Source organism: Ceratotherium simum, chromosome 37 (genome assembly GCF_057802395.1).
Source record: "Ceratotherium simum simum isolate JZ-2026a chromosome 37, ASM5780239v1, whole genome shotgun sequence".
Lineage (NCBI taxonomy): Eukaryota > Metazoa > Chordata > Mammalia > Perissodactyla > Rhinocerotidae > Ceratotherium > Ceratotherium simum.
The window spans coordinates 6,166,626-6,185,179 of NC_141936.1; the positions used below are offsets into that span (position 1 = coordinate 6,166,626).

At 44.5% G+C, this 18,554-nt stretch overlaps 1 protein-coding gene across 7 annotated transcripts in view; it reads right to left on the reverse strand.

Annotated features, from left to right (window-relative positions):
- The window catches only part of AGAP1 (ArfGAP with GTPase domain, ankyrin repeat and PH domain 1), a 561,603-nt gene that overhangs the window by 269,454 nt on the left and 273,595 nt on the right, over positions 1 to 18,554 (reverse strand). For 6 of the 7 annotated variants that reach the window (XM_004427710.3, XM_004427711.3, XM_087424648.1 and 3 more), the window contains exons 7-9: positions 15,568 to 15,695; positions 14,197 to 14,352; positions 7,420 to 7,512 (exon numbers count right to left, since the gene is read on the reverse strand). In XM_004427710.3, coding sequence (XP_004427767.1) covers positions 7,420 to 7,512; positions 14,197 to 14,352; positions 15,568 to 15,695 — 377 coding nt within the window. The remainder of the gene's footprint in view (positions 1 to 7,419; positions 7,513 to 14,196; positions 14,353 to 15,567; positions 15,696 to 18,554) is intronic. The other variant, XM_087424644.1, reaches the window with a different exon arrangement.

Consider the following 18,554-nt stretch of genomic DNA (forward strand, 5'->3'; position numbering starts at 1 on the left):
CCTAAAAGTCGTATATTGACGCTCTAACACCCAGTGTGACCTTATTTGGAGACAGGGCCCTTAAACAGGTAATTAAGGTTAACTGAGGTCATAAGGGCCCTAATCCAACATGACTGGTGGCCTTATAAGAAGAAGAGACCCCAGGAGCACGCACAGAGAAAAGGCCACGTGAGGACACAGCAAGAAGGCAGCCATCTGCAAGCCAGGAGGAGAGGCCTCACCAGAAACCGACCCTGCCGGCACCTTGATCTTGGAGTTCCAGCCTCCAGAACCGTGAGCTGTCTAAGCTGGCCCGTCTGTGGTATTTTGTTACGGCCGCCCGGGCAGACTGACACGTGGTGTGATGCTGGACAGGTTACAACATCTCCCTGAGCTTCATCTCTCTCATCTGTGAAATGGGACCATCACAGCTATCACCTCCGAGTTTCCAGGGACGACAGCGTGAAGTTCTCGCACTGTCTCTGGCACTCAGTAAGCAGTCAATAAACATTGGTACCATGAATACCCTGACAGGTTATAACTACCGAGCATCACAAACCCGATGGGGATGAAGTCATGGGAGGGAGGAAACCCTCTGATTAGGAAGACCAGGAGCAACCGTGGCTCTGGGAAGACAAGGCTGCTCTGGCTGGCCCTCAGAGACACTGCCTGCAGGCACTCTCTCCTGGGGGCCTGGAGCCAAGCTCTGCGCTGTCACAGCCTTGTACTCTCAGACTGCCACTCTGTGGAAACACGTCAGGACTCCCCACAGCTGACGGGGGGAATCAACCCCCCTCCTAACATCCCTCCAAGGGGCAGCCAGAGCCCCCGGCAACTGGACATCGCTGCCCTTCCAGGTTCCCCTCACACGCTCCTCTGGCACCCCTCCTCCCCGCTGCTCTGCTCATGCTGCCCTCCTCCTCCCTCTGGCAAATGCCTACTTGTACCTCAAAGCCCACTGGGAGTGCCCCCCACCTCCATTCCCCTCTTCTTTCCTCACCCTCACCTTTCCAGCTTAGCAGAATCCACCATTGCTTAGCTCCTGGGCTCCCAGGGTCCTTTCAAGACAACTCCCTTGCAACACCCATCCACCAGTACTGGGGGTCATGGGTCAGGGTCTCCCTTGCACGACTGAGCCCAGCGTGGGTGGTAGACATCTTCTGTGCCCCCGAGCCCCTAGCAGAGTAGCCAGGGCATGTCTACACTGGACAAGTATATGACCGTTACAAGCTGACTGAGTCTGATGAGAAATAACGCCAGAAACAAATATCTTCTTGATTCATCAAAACAAAAATAAATCCAGCAATACACGCCAACCTTAGCTTCAAGAAACTTTTCTCTGTGTGTGTGCAAATTTATATTGCTGAGAGCGTAGGGAATTGGGTTTCCCCATCGCTGTTGGACTTTTAAAGAAAATAAACAACATTTTGCTGAAATGAATCACGTAGTCAGATATTACCCCAGCTCCTGGATTATGGATACACAGAGGACACATTGAGCCTTGAAATGAACCTCCACTCTTGGAAATAACATTATGTTTGCATGGCAGTTTATGCAGTGTATGAAGCACTTCGGTATACATTACTTTGTATCATCCTCCTGCAGCCCTCACCACCAAGTGAAGTATTATTTTAAATGGCTTTGCAGATTTATATTTAAATGATGGATCTTGTAGCTTGGTTCACATAGTCTATTTAAGCATTCTGAGCATTCTGTATGGACCATACTGCCATCCACCCACACTGCCAAAAGGATGGGGGTGTGGGAGGGGGTGTCCTATTTATTTGAAGATGGATGACTGTAAATTCCTACATAGACGTCCAGATATTCCAAACCGTTTCACCAATGACAGCATGATATTTGAGGAGTCAAATTAAAAGCATGTGAGGCACCCACCTGACCCATTAAATTAATAATCATAATTGGCTGAGTCTGTCGTGAGCCTGGCTGGATGCAATACTCTCAGGGAGTTGTTCACCCAAGTGAGGTAAATTAGCTTTCGGGGCACCGGGGTCCATGTCAGTAAATTATCTGCTTCTGGGGAACTAAATGGGCCCCCGATGCCCAGGCAGAGCTGATTTGCCACATGGGTGAACAGCGGATTCTCAGGGCGCCTTCTGCTCACCTTGGTTCCTCTGCGGCCAGGCTTAATAAACAGCAGCCATCATCATCACACCTCGCAGACGCAGCACAGAGGGCGGACCTGCAGAATGAACTTCTCCTGCATGCCTGATTGGAAGAACACAGCATCCCTTTCTTCCTGTTCCCATCTCTCTCAAGTTTCAGCTCGCTCTTCGATTTTGTTTCCTCTGTGAAAGCACATGATGGCTGAGCAGCTGACTGACCGGCTGTGAAAGGTGTCGAACTTTCACGAGATGTTAAAGTGAGCGTCACGAGGTGGCTTTTATTCTGTCAACACCACACAATCCACCTCCTCGTGTTGATCCCAGGTACCAGACAACGCAGGTCAGCGGCCTGCGGCAGGCTGGCCGAGGGGATTAACTCCGGAGGTGCCTTTCACTTAATTGACAATCGCTTTTTTCTACTCAACTGAGAATCAAAAACACACATCGATTCAAAACAGTTCACAGGCCTGATGCTACTGGAAAGTTCCGCTCAGGCCGGCTCTTCCTCTGACGACTTGGGAAGGGTTTTCCCGTGGCTTTGCTGGCCGCTGAAAAATCTCTGCTCTCACTGGCTGACTGTCTGCTCTAGAGGTGGCCACGACATCTGGGTTCAAGGTCAAAATTAAGACTTAAAAAAGTTTTATGAAGACACTCTGTGCCTTTGGCATACTCCTGAACAACAGAAAATTAAGCCTGCTGCCCTGAGGTCTCCAGCGGTACCCTGCAGGCCCACGTGCCGAGAAAGCGTGCCCTGGCTGGACGTGGCAGTGTAAGAACCACACTGAGTGGTGACTCCTGAGTGACCATCACAGTCATCATCATAGCTGTGTTTCCCGGCACACACTTCTTCGCCTGCATTTTTTCAGTGTCAGGGGAGATTTGTGTCTCCCCAAATATCAACCAGTTGATGAAATAAATAAAAAACTTCCAAAAGCAGTAAGTGAATGCAGTGTTTTGCTCATAAATCTCTAAAAGCTCACTGGGAGGCCTGCTAGCACTTAAAACTTCAAAAAACAAACCTCCAGGCAAGGGACACCCCAGCCATGACTGAGACTGGCCTGTGGGGGCCCTTCTGAGTGGTCTGCACTGACACCAAGGGGTCTTACATGGCGGGGCCCGTACACTTCCTGTATCTCTCGCTGCTAACAAACCTTGGCAATGCCCACCCTCTGCTTATGGCCTAACCAGGAACGTGGGATGGGGGTGGAAATGGCTGGATAAACACCACTGGCCTGTCTGAAGGGGAAAGGTCAGACTCCCAACAGAAGCATAATTAAGCAAAGGCAGTACCTTTTACTCTTTCTCACTCTTTGGGATCTCACATGAGACAACACACTGCCTCGAAAGACTTAGTGAGGAGTTTTCTTGTTTGTTCCCATCGGAAAAAATGCATATATTTATTTTCAATTGTGCAAGCATGACAAGATAAACTGATTCAGAGTTTAAAAATTCAAATATACTCTGGTGTATGTTACTAAATGTGAGGCGCGGTGAGGCCACTCGGTCTGTTTTTGCAGAGCATCGGGGGCGGGAGGAGCGGGCCTGGCTCGGGCAGGCGTCTGCCGGGAGCGGGGAGAGGCCAGGGCTGAGGCTGTGTATCTGGGCCATAATATAGAGATTAAAAAACTCGAAAAGGAGAGAAAGAAAGGAGAGCACACAGCTGCTGTCCCCTAAACAGACCTCCCATCTGCCACCCACGATTTGCATGTCACCTTCTCCGGGCTCATTTGTACTTCATTAACTGCCATTGACTTAACAAGATTTATGCAAATGACACCATAGGAGCTCCCTAACTCCCACCGCAATCAAGTGATTATGTATGTACAACTCTCCGCAGCAATGAAAAATTAATACGTGACAAGCCCACTCGCTGCTGAGCTGGGCCTCTGGCTTTTTATTTTTCTTGCTTTGCTTTTTAATTTTTATTTGAATAGACCTTATCTTACTATTAAAAAAAAAGAAGAAACAGAACTCGGAACCAAATCTCCTCTAAAATTGCAGAAAGCACAAAAAAGGGGAAATGGGCCCAGGTTCTCAAGACATGAAATTATTGTGCAGAAAATAAGTCATATTCTTGATGAGGTATCTTTAACTGGGAAAAAAAGAGAAGAGATGAAATCATCGCCTATCGTGATCCAGCGAGCTCGCACACTGGGGGAAGAGGCCTGCGTTTTCACAATGAACGAGCTGTAAAATGTGAGCGAAACATGGTTGAGATAATTCACCGGAACGGGTACAATCTGTAAAAACATGAGTCAGGTTGCTGAGCCTGTTGAAGACCGCCTCGCCTGTGTCCTAAACCATCGGTTACAAGATTCCTGTGGGAAGGGGGAAAGAAGGAGTCTGCAATGATCAAAAATACTAGCCAGTCCAAAAACCATCACCATTAGCAGCCCCGTGAAGGTCTCTGAGCTTCCAAGATCACGTCTCTGCCATGAGGCAAAGGGTCCACGAGCCGGGGTGCGTGCAGGGCTCCAACAGACAAACCAAGACTTGAACACGGGCTGAGCATTAAGACAAAGTGCCTGGCTGCTGGTGAGAAGGGCAGAAATGCGTGTGACAAACAATCATGGTGGGCTGAAATGACCCCTCCCATCCCCAGAACAGACGAGCGCAGCTATGTTATCCCTGGAGAAACATGTTGCCGTGGATATAGTCTTGGAAGTTTCTTCTACACACGCAGAAGGCATTTTTGTCTGAGGTCAGGGTTCACAGATTTAATTTAAAACACGTAACTTTGCTTGCTAAGCCTTCTGAAGGCTCTTCGCCAACAAGCAGTGGAGAGAGTGCAGGTGATGCGGCAGAGGGGCTTGGGTCTGAAACCCTCGATGCCCATTGCTTCCTAGGCTGCCTGGTCTGGAACGCTCCCCGACTGGGTGTGATTTAAAATAAGGATACCACACTACCTCACCTGTGCCAATGTTGAGGCTTCAATGGGATGCTATATAAAAAGCACTTAACAAATAATAAGCACTCATTTAATTGTTCGTTTATTCAACAAATAGGTCTGTTGAGCATCTAGAACATGCTGGGCAGGCACTGCCCCATTGGGCTCCTTTCTCTGCAAACCTCTCATTTCATTTCTACCAGTTGAAGTCATCGCACTGGGAGGGTTAGGAATTCAGACCGTCTCTAATGATCTCGGTTCCTTTATAAACATGGGCACACACGGGCGTTTGAGACACGTCTATGTGACCATTTATAAACCCACATCCATCCGTGGGAGCCACAGAAAGGCTCCGACAAAGGTGCCCTGAGCGTGACTCACTGGAAAATCCAGTTTTGCAGGAATTTAAAAACAATCTCTGGAATCTCCACATCCCAGTGTTTCAAGGGACTCATATATTGTCCAGTGTCCCATTTCACAGATGAGGAACCTGAGGCCTGGAACAGCCTGCCACAGGAGGACTCTGACCCGCCAGGTGTGGACTTGAGGAAGGAGTTCGTCCGTGGCAGCACGTGGGGGCAGCTATGACGGACTAGGAGCTGCATATGCTCCTTGTGCCATGATTCACCAGGAAATCAGACCATGATTTAGATTTCGATGAGATTATTTTGAACATGCACAATTGAAAGGCTTCCAGGACTGGATAATACTCATTTTACGCTTGACGGTCAACCCCAATCCACACACATATTGAAAACCTAGCCTGTAAGACGAGCCCCCTCTACAGATGAGCAGGGTACAAATTGAGTGAAGGTTCTAATTACACCGGGGGTCTGGCCGGCTTGCGAGGAGGCGAGCACTCCCGCCCTCATCGACAATAGACGTGAATTAAGGTAACAACCTAGTATTAACTTTTAATATTCCCAAAAGGAAATGCCCTAGGACCAATTTTTTAAATGAGAGGCAAAGGGTTAAATGATTTTTATAATTCGAGTGGAAAAGCATCAATGGCATAATAATTACACCTTAAAATTACCCTATGTAGAGAGTTAGGTTTATAAATAAACGCACAGAGAAAGAATAAGCAACTACATGCATAGACCTTTACAGTAAAGAAACTGTTTTAGAAGGAAAACGTCACCCACCAGCAACGAGTAGGGAAGAAGATTTTTCTCGGCGGTGCCCCGTGCTAGCCCACACATTTGTTGTCTAGTATCTGAACGGCTCTTGTTAAAAACCCTGTAAACTCCCTGCTCTGGTCTTGCCCGTGAACCCCGACGCCATGGTCCTATGTAACCTGTTCCTGCTCCACACTCCACACTGAGATTGCCTGGCCCCCAGCTAACACTGCATTCCCACTTGTTTCAAATGGGTGAAACTACATTGTGGAAAGCTGATAGCCCTTTTTAAGGGTGGCAGTGCCAACATTAGTTCCTAAAGGATTCGTAAAACTGTCTAGGTATCGCAGAAGAGGATGGCAAAGAGCAATCACCCAGAGGGACGAGCTGGTCACAGCGATGTTAACAGCCAGGACTATTATTATGCCCACAGATTTTTTTTTCTCTCTCAAGCAGAATGCACTCTAAATCAACTGGCTTTCTTTAACAACTAAAAGATGACATTTCCAGAAGCTAGAGTGCCCGGTTGAACTCTTTATTTTGATTTTCCTTGGAAACAGAATAGCAAAATATGTCACGTGAATTCCCGTTTTACTTGAGACATAAAGTAATTTGGTACCCGCTTTCTGGGCTAATGAAAACCTACTCCAGGCTAGCAACATAGGCCAAAACAAATGCTTGAATTCAAGTCCTGTTGTGTAATGAGGAAGTTTAATTAAGGCCCCACATTACAGCTGTAAATGTTCCTTTATATAATAAGGTCTAAATGAAACTAAACCTAATCAAAGTTACAATTCCTTCATTAGCAAATTACAAACAAGAGCGCACAGCTGACACACCGGCTATGATTATCACAACTAATTGCCTCGTTGTTACAAACCAGCCTGAAACAGTGTTCAGATGTCCGTCTGCGAGAGCAAATTAGGGCCACATCGGGCTGTTCCTATGATCACAAGGGGCTCTTGTACACGATCTGATTTACCCCTGTCGACTGGCGGCCGGCGGCCCAATCAAAGCCAAGCTACAAAGGCAGCCTTTGAAGCCAGCTCAGCCTCGAAACGCACTCCATATGCAGGCGGGCAGACTGCACTTCATTAGATCTGTTGTCACATTTTCCCTCTTCTTATTCTAATGATCCTATATTAATACACACAGGAACCTCTTCTAATTGATGTCAAGTGAGTGACTTCTACATTCATCAACAGAACACATCAAACAAACCTTGGCGCACAAGCCAGCATCACAGCAAGGAGAGACCCGAGGTGTGTCTCCAGCTCCCGGGAAGGGAGAAAAGGGAGAAACGGCGTACCTGTTTAATTGGGATGGCTCGACCGCTCCCGATGCTGTCCGCACGACTCTCCAGGCCTTTCTTCTCTTTGTCTGGGTCACTCCCTTTCCGAGACTGCAAAGCAAAAATAAAGTTAGCATTTGGGTTTACAAGGGCTGCGGTTCACGGATTGCATAAGGTCTGCCCTTATTTGCAGAGTTTCTGTAAATACATATTTAGAAGCCATGATGATATATGTGTGTACGTACATCCACATCCTAGAAGCGGACTGTTAAGTAGTTCATCTCCACCGATCCATCATTTTACAGAGAATTTTCTCAACTTTTCCCCCCACTTTTCTACCACAAAATTATCTTTTAATTCTTTTTTAAAGAGTTCAAAATTCAATTACTAGAAACCAATGGACCATACAGGAAAGTAATGCCCAACAGGAAAACCCATTCCAAAGCTGCAGTTAATCCAGCCAAGGAGAAAAGGGCTCCTGGCTGCTTGTTTGGAAAACTACTACATAAATGTATATATTTAACTAACGTCTGAAGGATTTAAAAAATTCTATTAATGACTCAGTTTCGCAATTTAACAGTACACCCTTGATTCGTATCGAGGTGCTGGTCATGTCTCTTTTTATTGCTTCTGGATGGTTAGAAAACGGGGAATTCAAAGTCAAACTAGTGTACGACACCACAAAAAATAGCAAATGGGAAAACAGTTGAAAATATCTTTTTTTGACAAAACGTCAATACTTGGGGAAAAACGAGCAGCTTCGTTTGCCAAGTTCCTGGAACAGTTTCCTTGGCTGAATTGTGGACGTTGCGTGAACCGCCTGGCAGCTGGCGATTGGTGGGGAGGGTGGTGATGTCTAAAGCAGAAATGCCACACCCTCAAGCTCATCGTGACTCGGGGAATTCGAAGGAGCCCCACAGCTGAGTCTCCATCTCTGGATGGCATGAGAAAGTGTGAGCACAATGATTTTCTGACAGATTTATTTTATTATGAGAGAAAGATCTGAGACTCGTCCTCCTTAATAACTGTGCTGACAAGTGACAACTTCACTCCATTACTTTTCAATGGGAACATTACTCACGCCATATTGGAAATGGAGAAACATTTTCATGTGCTTTTCAAATCTGAGATGATATATGAAACGGACAGACTTTGTGGTGTCCAGCGCTGCAATGAGACGCTGATGGAATCTGGTTTCACGGGGGTGTGAGATGGAGCAACTTACTCTATTTTTTTAATATTAAAAGGGGCAACGTCATGGGTCGTAAAGAGGGAGAAAAGTTCCCATGATATCAGCTCAGAGGTCGATGGGCACACGTGCTCATTAGAAAACATGCTTCCTTGACAATTATAAGAGCTGCTACATTCACTGGCCACCTACTGTGCCAGGCACGTGCACGTTTTTCCTTTAGGATGGTAGAAAGTGTGGGATGAGACAGCAGGAAACGAAACAAGCAACACACAGAAAGTTGCAGAACGCAAAACGTAAGGTTTATCCCTTTCGGAGAGGATCGAAATGGAGATATTTATCAATCCCTTGTCATGAATTTTAGCTAGGAGTCAGGGGCTCACTTTTCTCTTTAATTAATTCTTTAATTAATAATGTATAATAAGCGCTATGCAATAGCCCTAAATCCTCTTTTCCCCACATCTCAATTCCTGGGAAAATGGGAACTTGAGGTTTCAATTTGTACAATAAGATTCAAAACTCACAGGGAGAACGTTTTAAAAAATCTTAAATCAATAGAGATCATTCATGGTACTTTTGGAATTTTATGAATTCTAAATTTCTAAATTTGGAAATCCATCTTCATTATTCTCTATTAACCAGAATAATTAACAAAACAAACATAAAAAAATTAACATCTTCCTCACGGCAGCACATCTGCCCCACAGTCTCTCTGTTCTCAGGGCAGAATTTCCATATTCCACGAGAAGCAGGACTAAGAAGCACTAACCTCAATGTTAGATCACACGCTCGGAGATGAAAGACACGGAAACTTCACTGCAAAAGAAACCCCCAAATTCCCTGACAACTCTAACATTTTGGTGGAGAGTCATGAAACTAAAATTTCAAGGAGAGCAGTGGCGAGCTGTTCGGCACAGGGCTTGCTGTATCTCGCCCCATGATTACTTTTTCTACAACATGCTGTAGCATATATCAACAAAACTGAAACCCGACAACTAAACCAAAACAAACCCATTGGACACAAAACACTGCAGCACAGATCAATTCCCAATAAGGTACCCGATTTTCCGCCAACTCTGAGACTACAGCACCAACAGCACATTCTCGCGTTACTGCCTATATGGCTCCGTGAAATCAGCAGATACAAAGCAGCTCTCAGGACCCGCTGCACAGGTCGGGCGTGACTGTGCGATGTCACCAGCCTGACACACAACTAGAAACCTAACAAGAGTTTGTCGCACCCATCACGGAAGGTGGGTAGCAAGCCAGAAGAGTGGCTGCTAAGTCTCTGCAAACACTGAATGTAGAGGAAAAAGCAAGGTTAAGATAATCTAATCATTGCCTCCTTCTTTGCGAAAACGTTTAACTTTCTCCCATGTGATGAAAAAAGCCATGAAGGGACACCTGTCAACAACCTGCTTACAGAGACGGGAAGCATCGCTGTCAAGAGCCCTCACTATCAAACAGAAACCTGCGTTTCCCCTGTAATCAATGAGTAAGTCAAAGGCTGCTGGAACACATCCCAACAGGATCCAGGCTCTCCTGCTTCACAAAAGACAAAACACCATTCGAACAATCCAATTCATACTATCAATTTTGCTGCCTTATTTTTACAGCGAGTTTCTGAGTCAGGTAACATCTTTTCACAATGGTTACTAGGTATGCTAGGCATTATCTGGTAAGCTTTTGAAAACATCATGTGAATAACATCATTATGATAAAGCTTGAAAAGAGGCAAAGCAATACAATGTACAATTAAGGACACCCAATAGAGTAAGCTTACAACACGGATACAGATAATAAACACCAAATTCAAGCGAATGCTGACCCCTGGACAGGGAGGCAGGCTGTCAACCTTCACCGATGATGTGTTTCTTGAAGCAGCAGCAGTGGCAGCAGCAGCAAAACACTTGTGTGTCGTGAGTTGCATGGGGAGTGTGTGCATGTGTTTTTTCTTCCTGAATGTTTGAAAATATTTTCTAGAGTTTGAAGTTAACCACATGTAAATTAAGGCCACAAAACTAAATTAATTGTTCTAAGAACCCATATTAAAAAGAATTAAATGGAGACAGCCTTACAATATTTCTTTTCTCAAAACAATGATGTTTTTCAAAGAAATAAGCAAAATAAGATATAATTTAGCTTTTGACTAGTGAAAGTATAACCCCTACTGCAAATGTAACACATAGTTTCTCACCACAGGAGAGATTTTAAGTCTGTACTATTTTGTAAAAAGTGCATGTGATTCATTTTTGTTTAAAAATGTGTAGATGTGAAAACAGAAACATCTTTGGATGCAAAACGTTAGCCCAGAGTGGTACATTCCAGGTCTACTTTATAAAATTTATAAGCCTGGTATTTGAAAAATGATGTGTGTACTACTTAATTAACTCCAGCCTCTTTACGATGGTCTAATAAACAAGGAGGATGGTGCCCCTTCGTCTGGGTCTTACAATCCCAGACGGCGTGGGTTTTTATTCACTAAGATTATTCAGCATACGGCACAGCTCTCCTCCTACCAGACACTTTCAAATAAATACACTTCTTGCCAATTTAAGCCAGTAATTACCAACAATCACCAGGGATGAAGAGTCTATGAAATTTTCCATATTTAAGAAGAGATTCAAACTGTTAACGATGAGACTTTAGTTTCTTAATTGCTACAATTTCAAAATTAATTTGCCTCTTTTCATTCCTTGGATGACACTGACATCTAGTGGAGTTAATATTTTTAAGATCTTCCACTTAAAAATACCAACACATCACCGTCACCACCACCACCATCTTGTTCAAAGCAAACCCAGTAATGACCAGCATTCGGGTCTTGTCTGGGATTTTAGCCGTCTTTTCCTTAAAGGCCATGAGCCAAGCCCATTGTAGTGTTAGCTTCTTTCATGACCCCAAATTTTTGTTCCTGCTAATAACAGTTGTGCAGCTGGATTTAATTTCTAAAATGCTCTACTCTTAAACTGCTTTCCAACATTCAAAGAGAAAGAACAAGCCCTGATGATGATAGATTCATGGGCACATCTTTGTATTATTAGAGACATTAATTATGACATAATTAACAGGGATCCTCAGTCACCATAAGGACGGCTCCGGCGCCCGCCCCACCTGCCCTGGACAGCTGGGGCTCCTGGCCTCTTCCAGGACTCCTGGACGCGGCCACGCCCATGTGTGCGGCTTGAATAAGTGGGAAGAGGGCCCGATCCCTCAGTCCTCCACTCTCCTCTTAGCATGCAGGGACCCCTCCTTTCTCTGGAACGTGGGTTGACTCTGGCAACCATGCCCCTGACAGACACCAAGCACAGCCAGGCTCTGCAGACAGCAGAGAGTAAGAAAATACTTATTAACCAAGTTATTATTATTTTGATTCTTCCTGCCTTAAAGTTTTCTCCTTTGTCAGTTACCCAGTGGGCAGGGTCTGGGATACCATTTTCTGGCACATTCCAATTCCAGAGCTGCCCTTAATATGTGGGGATGGGGACGTACTGGGGCTCTCCTTATAAACAGTCTCTTTTTTAAAGATACTTCCTGGCTTCTCATCTCTTTCCTTAGAATAGAAACCAAAACCAATGACCAGTAAATGTGGCCCTTGGAAGGTGTACTGGGCCTGGAGGTTCTCTCTTCCCGCCATGCCCTAACAGGAGCAGCAAAGATACAGAAGATACTCTGGTCCACATTCAAAAGCCGTCATTCCTCCCTGCTACGCTGGCGTCCTGCTCACGGCCCACCCTCCGTGCACTGTCGGCAACTGGTTTCTCAAGTCCACTGAGTCATGAGTGAGGTGACGCCCACTCAACCAAAAGCCCCCGACCTGGGTGTGGAGAAGGGTTACAGGTGCACAGAGCCGGGAAGTGGCTGTTCAGGTGACTGCTGTTATTCTCTGTGTGTCTGAAGACACTTCACAACAAAATCTCTTACTCATGTACAAATTTATGCATATCAGATATTCACCTGTATTTTGCAGAAACCTAAACAGCTTCCTCCCAATCTATCACATAGTCCAACAACTACTTCTGCTTAGCACTACAGAAATCATTTTCACAACATCAGTGGTGGTGAGAAAAAACGAGAGCAAGGTCCCAAAGACTCTTCACCCTCACAGGGAATCTCCCCAACAGCCCCACTGCAGAACCACTGTTGTTCCAGCTCAGAGAGGTTAAGGAACTAGCCCAAGCTTCAAACAGCGGCTGGGAGGGGAGGCCGGGATCCGAACCTGGTCTGTCTGGTCCTCACTCTGCCCCTCCAGCAGCAGTGTCTGCCAGAACTGATGTGGCACAGGGCACTCGGCAAAAGAAAGGGGAGAGTCGTAAGGAGGGGATGTGCGCTGTTGGCCACAGACCCTGGCTATAATGACTGTCCAGTGGGAAAACCACCACAAACATGGTGGGAACGGGATGGGGATCTCCTGCACTTGGCAGCCATGTACAACATCAAGAATGTCATCTCCAGTAAGGGCAGCAGATCAGATAACAGGCTCCCAGCCACCCCTGTAGAGTCCTCCCTTAGTTCAGGGCAAGAGATACTGAACTTCTTTGCATCTAAGTCAGCAGTAATCAACCAAAAGGAGAAGTCAATTGTTTAAAACAGGGAACCACTGACATTAGGGGCTGGATTATTCTTTGTCGCGGGGGCCGACCTGTGCATTGTCGGATGGTTAGCAGCATCCCTGGTTGCTACTCCTAACGATATGCCTGCAAGTACCCTACCCACCCCCAACTCCCAGTGGTGACAACCCAAAATTTCTCCAGAAATTGCCAAATGTCCCCCGGGGAGAAAAACCACCCTGGTCGAGAACCACTGGCTTAAAAGCATACACTTGCAATGCACAGATCTAGTCTCGGGAGGGAAAGTTTTCTTCTCAAGGCAAATGACTGCAGTCACATGACAGTAGCTCTGCCTGGAGTTCTGGGCTCAACTGCAAAGCCTTCCATGATTGATTGGTAATGTTTGCTGTGTGTAAGGGAAGGGACAAGGTGGAGCACTTTTCCCTCCTCTGTAGTTCAGGGGTTCTCTGCATCCCAATTGCCCAAGGGGCTTTTAAAACCTACGCAAGCCTGGGTCCCATGCACAGATTCTCAGTTCATAAATCTGAGCCCAGAAAGCTGATATATAGTTTTAAAATGCTCCACAGATCACGCCAAAGAAAACTCTAGGTGAAGAGCCTTTACGTCAATGAGTCTCTAAAAACACTTCAGGCTTCTGGTACTAAAAGCCACCTCGAGGTAAACCCTCAGGCACTCCAGCCTGGGAAATAACTGGGGAATTTTGGCAGAATTTTATCACCTCCTTGTAGCCAAGGTGACAGGTCTTTAGCTGGAGACTAACAAAGTCACAGGATAATAAAGATCTTTATACAAACCCCTCACTCTTCATTTTTGACACACATACCAGAACTCTCTGCAGGCTGAGAAGTTCCCATGTCACTCAGTATCCAAATTTTTGCTTCTCATAATTTTCTTAGACTTCCACAGAAATCAATGCTTTTCTCATTAACTGAGTTTGGATTCTACAAATATCATTGAACCATCTGGCCACCCGATTCATACTAATTGAAATTGTTTGGAATCACATACAAATGTCTTTCCAGGGTTGACACTCACGGTGAAAAGGTTGGACCGGCGCTTGGACTGCTTCCGGACGGGCGTTGGTGTGTTGGCAGTGGGAGGGACATCTATTCGCAGTTCTTTCTGGCTGGTGCTCGGCGTGGACGGGACGGAGGAGGAATAGTCACTTAAGCTCCCACCTCCATTACTTGTCTGTAACAATGGAACCAAGGTTTTACTACTGACACCCTCCAGGAACCTAATGCCACCACGTATGCAGGATCATCACCAACAAGTCAGTAAGTCACACTGAAGAGATGCCTGCATGGTAGGTCAGATAGCTTCTCTGACTCTGCTAGTTGTATTAGCATCAAGTGTACAAGGCCTCATTCTAGAATATACCGATCAACTCACAAAGTCGTTTTGTCTGAGAAAAGTGATCTAAGAAAGAGAAGTCTCTATTATTTAAATTACAAATTGGGCGCAGTTAAAATGTAATTATTTTATATTTCCTCTAAAAACGAAGGGGTCGGTTGATCTAAACGGGTTCTATGGTTCCTCCCCTGCTCTAGAGTAGACGCAGAAAGAGCACTGTTTTGTCCAGCAGGACCACAACTCACATTTTATAAATGACATCTTGAAACTCTGAATGCTTTTGGAAGATACTGCAAGATTCATAAAAAATTAAAGATGCCTTGAGCGGAGACATTAACATTCTTGACTCTACCTTTAGAGGCCCCTACAGTAATACGATTACTTACTGACGTCCCAAGCAAACCGAAAGTGTGACACCAAACCCTCTTGCTGCATTCTTTAAAAAAGTGCCCATATAACATCTGTCCGAGAAACTGTTAATCAAACACACGAGTCCAGGCAAAACCAAGTCAACAGTTGCCTTAACAGGCTTTGGGCTCGGTTCTTCAAAGTGACAATTATTTTGTTTGCTTCCAAGTAAATAATTTAGCAAAATGTTGCTATGGAAAGACAGTAGTTTCTACAGGGCCTAAGGGAGAGGGTACTTATAATTGAGGGCTGCTCCCAAATTGAAGCAGATAGTGGGATCAGCCACTGAGATTTACCCACAACTGTTCAACCTATAAGCAGACGAGAACCAGGACCAACGCAGGGTGATTGAAATCAACAGCAAAGACAGCAGCCCACACCTGGCTTCTCTGCTTGAGCCAGCATGCCTCATAACACAGGCAGTACGAAGACAGGAACATTAAAGAATGATTACCATAAAAACCACTTGGCCACAGCGGTTTCTGAAGGAAACGTTAAGTCAATTACCAACATGCTGTTATTTACCAAGTTGAAAAGAAGAAAAAAAAATCCACCTTAGAATTGGCTAAGGACATTCTTTGGACAGGCACGTTCTCCCTGGTTCTGACGTGCCTTTCAGGCCAATTTCCCACGTGCCCAACGTACCTGGCTTATGTGCACAGCAGACACCTGTGCGGAACACACAGACGAGTGGCTTGGAGAGTTGGGGAGCGACTTGCAGGGTCCTATGGACAGCTGCTGCTTCTTCCTTGTGGCAACAATCTTCTGGGCAACTAGCGGACAGGGAGACAAAAGAAATCAACGTGAGGCTGGTTTCCAAACATAAGGTACGTGGCAGAGACTGCTGGTTGTCCCTGTAATCCACTAGTCCCTTCTTTCGCAGTAACAGAATTCCTGCTTTTTAGTTGGGCACACGACTACCAGAAACAAATACGACACTTCCCAAAGCCTCCTCTGGTTTGTCCCCCGGTACCCAGCCAAATATGGCCATGCAAGCCAGCTCTGGCCAATGGGATGACAGTAGAAGGGTCATGTGGCAGCTTCCAGGAATCTTCCTTGAGAGAGTTGCCCTTGGCCCATTTCTTCCTTATATCTTTTTCGTTTTTGCTGCTTAAAATGCACATATGTTAGCTGAAGCCCCAGGAGCCACCTTGGGGATGGAAGCCACGTGTGGTGGGACGGGAGACGAAGGAGCCAGACCTTTGACTCCGTGGAAGACCTCAGCAGCCTTCACAGACCACCTCAGAAGGCTTGAATATAAACAAAAAGATAGACACCAATCTTATCTAACTTATTGTAGTAATATGATTTTTTTCAGTTACTTGCAGCAAAAATAATCCTAAATAGGACAGGGTAATTTAACTAGCCTCCCTTGAAAATCAAAATCTTTTTTTTTTGCACAGCCTAAACAATTACATTTAACTTTATAAGCTACTGTATTATATATCCAAGGACATGTAATTATATGAAAGAGTTTTTTTATTTAACATATTACTATACACATTGGAAGTTTATCTTGATCAATACGAATCTAAATTCAACCAGCCATAACTTCTCTTGGCAAATAGGCTCACTGATAAAGCATATTGGATTTAATTGGAAAGGAAGTCAACGATTAGAAAACACTTCCTACACCAATAGGTGTCACTACAGGAGAATAACTACAGCTTTTATTTGAATAGATGTGTGTCTTTGGGGACTAGCTGTAATTAAGTTTAATGATATTCAATCCTTGTCTTTGCCCAGATAGTTGCTATTCTGAAAGACCCCTTGCTAAGTAACACGTCACTGTCCCCAGCAATAGGTTATAATATAGAAGAAACACAGATAGTGTTCGCAGATAATTTCTTTTCCAAATGAATACAATTTTAATAAGGAACTGGTTTGTCCACAGCTTATGGCTTTCATGCAAATGAATCATAGTATAAATATGATTAAGTGAAAATGCAATATATAAAAAATGGCTCACAGAGATGAAGAAGCAGCTTCATTAGTTACACCCCACCCCCAACAGGCCTCTTATCATCCTGAAAGGATGGTATCAATTAATTTATCTTCCCGTGCTGTATTGATCGTAACCTTCATCAGCTAATCATGTTTAAATTACAGAGGAATATCGTGGCACTCTGTCATTTCAAAACCATTGGCGTATTGATTTGGGGTCTTTGAAGACGTATATTAGAACATTTTAAAAATCATTATGTGAATTCAAAAATAAAATCTAAGATCAGATTCCAATGGCTGCAAAATATGTGTCATATAAGTGAACTGAAATTCCAAAGATCAGAAGTAAGTTAACCTCAAATCGTGATTGTTTGGGTGATTGCTAATTCACTTCTCTTTTGGTGGAGAGTCGAGAGCAAAAGGGTGTTTCTGATTATTAATGCTAACGCATTTTTATTTTACTCCCCGCCTCAGAGTTGCTATTCAGCTGGATGACCACAATGACTCTGATATTAAAGCTCATGGAAAACGCACAAATCTCAGAATTAAACAGGGCTAGGCTGTTTGGAGAGTTTTGTAGACATTTCTATAATGTTTTCTACACTAAGGGGAGATTTGAGAAACTTTCTAAGATAAGTCAAATATGTTATTAAAATCCTCATTTTATGAAACTCCAAATGCAAATGAATGTTCCATCCTTCCTACTTGGAGTCCAGAAAGAGCAAGTTCATGAGCAAAGAGAGTATTTTTACAATAAAGCTTCTCATGGAACCATGGACAGGGTTGTACAAAGCATGAGCCACATGTAAGGTCCTAAAATTCTTCTGTCCATTTAATTACTGCTCGACCACGTTAATTACACAAAAAAATGCAGTCACAACTTATAATAACTGGTAGCACTTTTTTCCTACTTTACTAGAACTTTTATTTATATTTGTTCTATTTCCCCATTTACCCATAATTTTTATGTCCTTCCTACCCCCATACACAAATGGAGGAAAGGAAATGATTTACAAATATTTTGTTCTAAAATATATAGACTGCTTTAGAGCCATAGGATAACCCATAAAAATAGGGAAAAACTTATGAAAAACAATGAACATATCTGACTTAAGAAAGAAGACCAGAAGAGGAAAGAAGGTGAAGGGACTGTTTTGTGAGGCTTGGCCATCCTCTCCTCCATAGTGAAAACAGAAATCTACTCTCTGAGCCACAGCTTGCTAACTGCTGTCATGATCTAAGGACGTGACCTGGGGGTGGTATCTCTGGGCGGCTCACTTGAACGCTTTCCTAGATGAATCGTTTGGGTGCACAAAAGTTAAAGTGACCGCTGGTGCCCACAACAGTGCCACGGTCCATCCCTCAAATGACCTGGCAAAACTCAGGGTGAATTCACAAGAACCCCCTGACAGCAGAGCTGGGATGGTCTGTGTGAGTGGATGAGCTCCCCTCCCCAAAAACAACTCAAAAGAAATGGAATGCCAGGGGGAGGGAGGCTCTTTTCTCTTGTAACTATAATCATTAACTACTCACAATGTTTACAACATTTAAATATTAACAGATTTAAAACACAAATATTACCCTAGATTATACCAGCTGGGCAATTTTTAGCACTATTGAGATTTTATCTACAGTTGATCATTTAACAAATGAACATGTTAACGTATTTTACATAAATACATGCATGT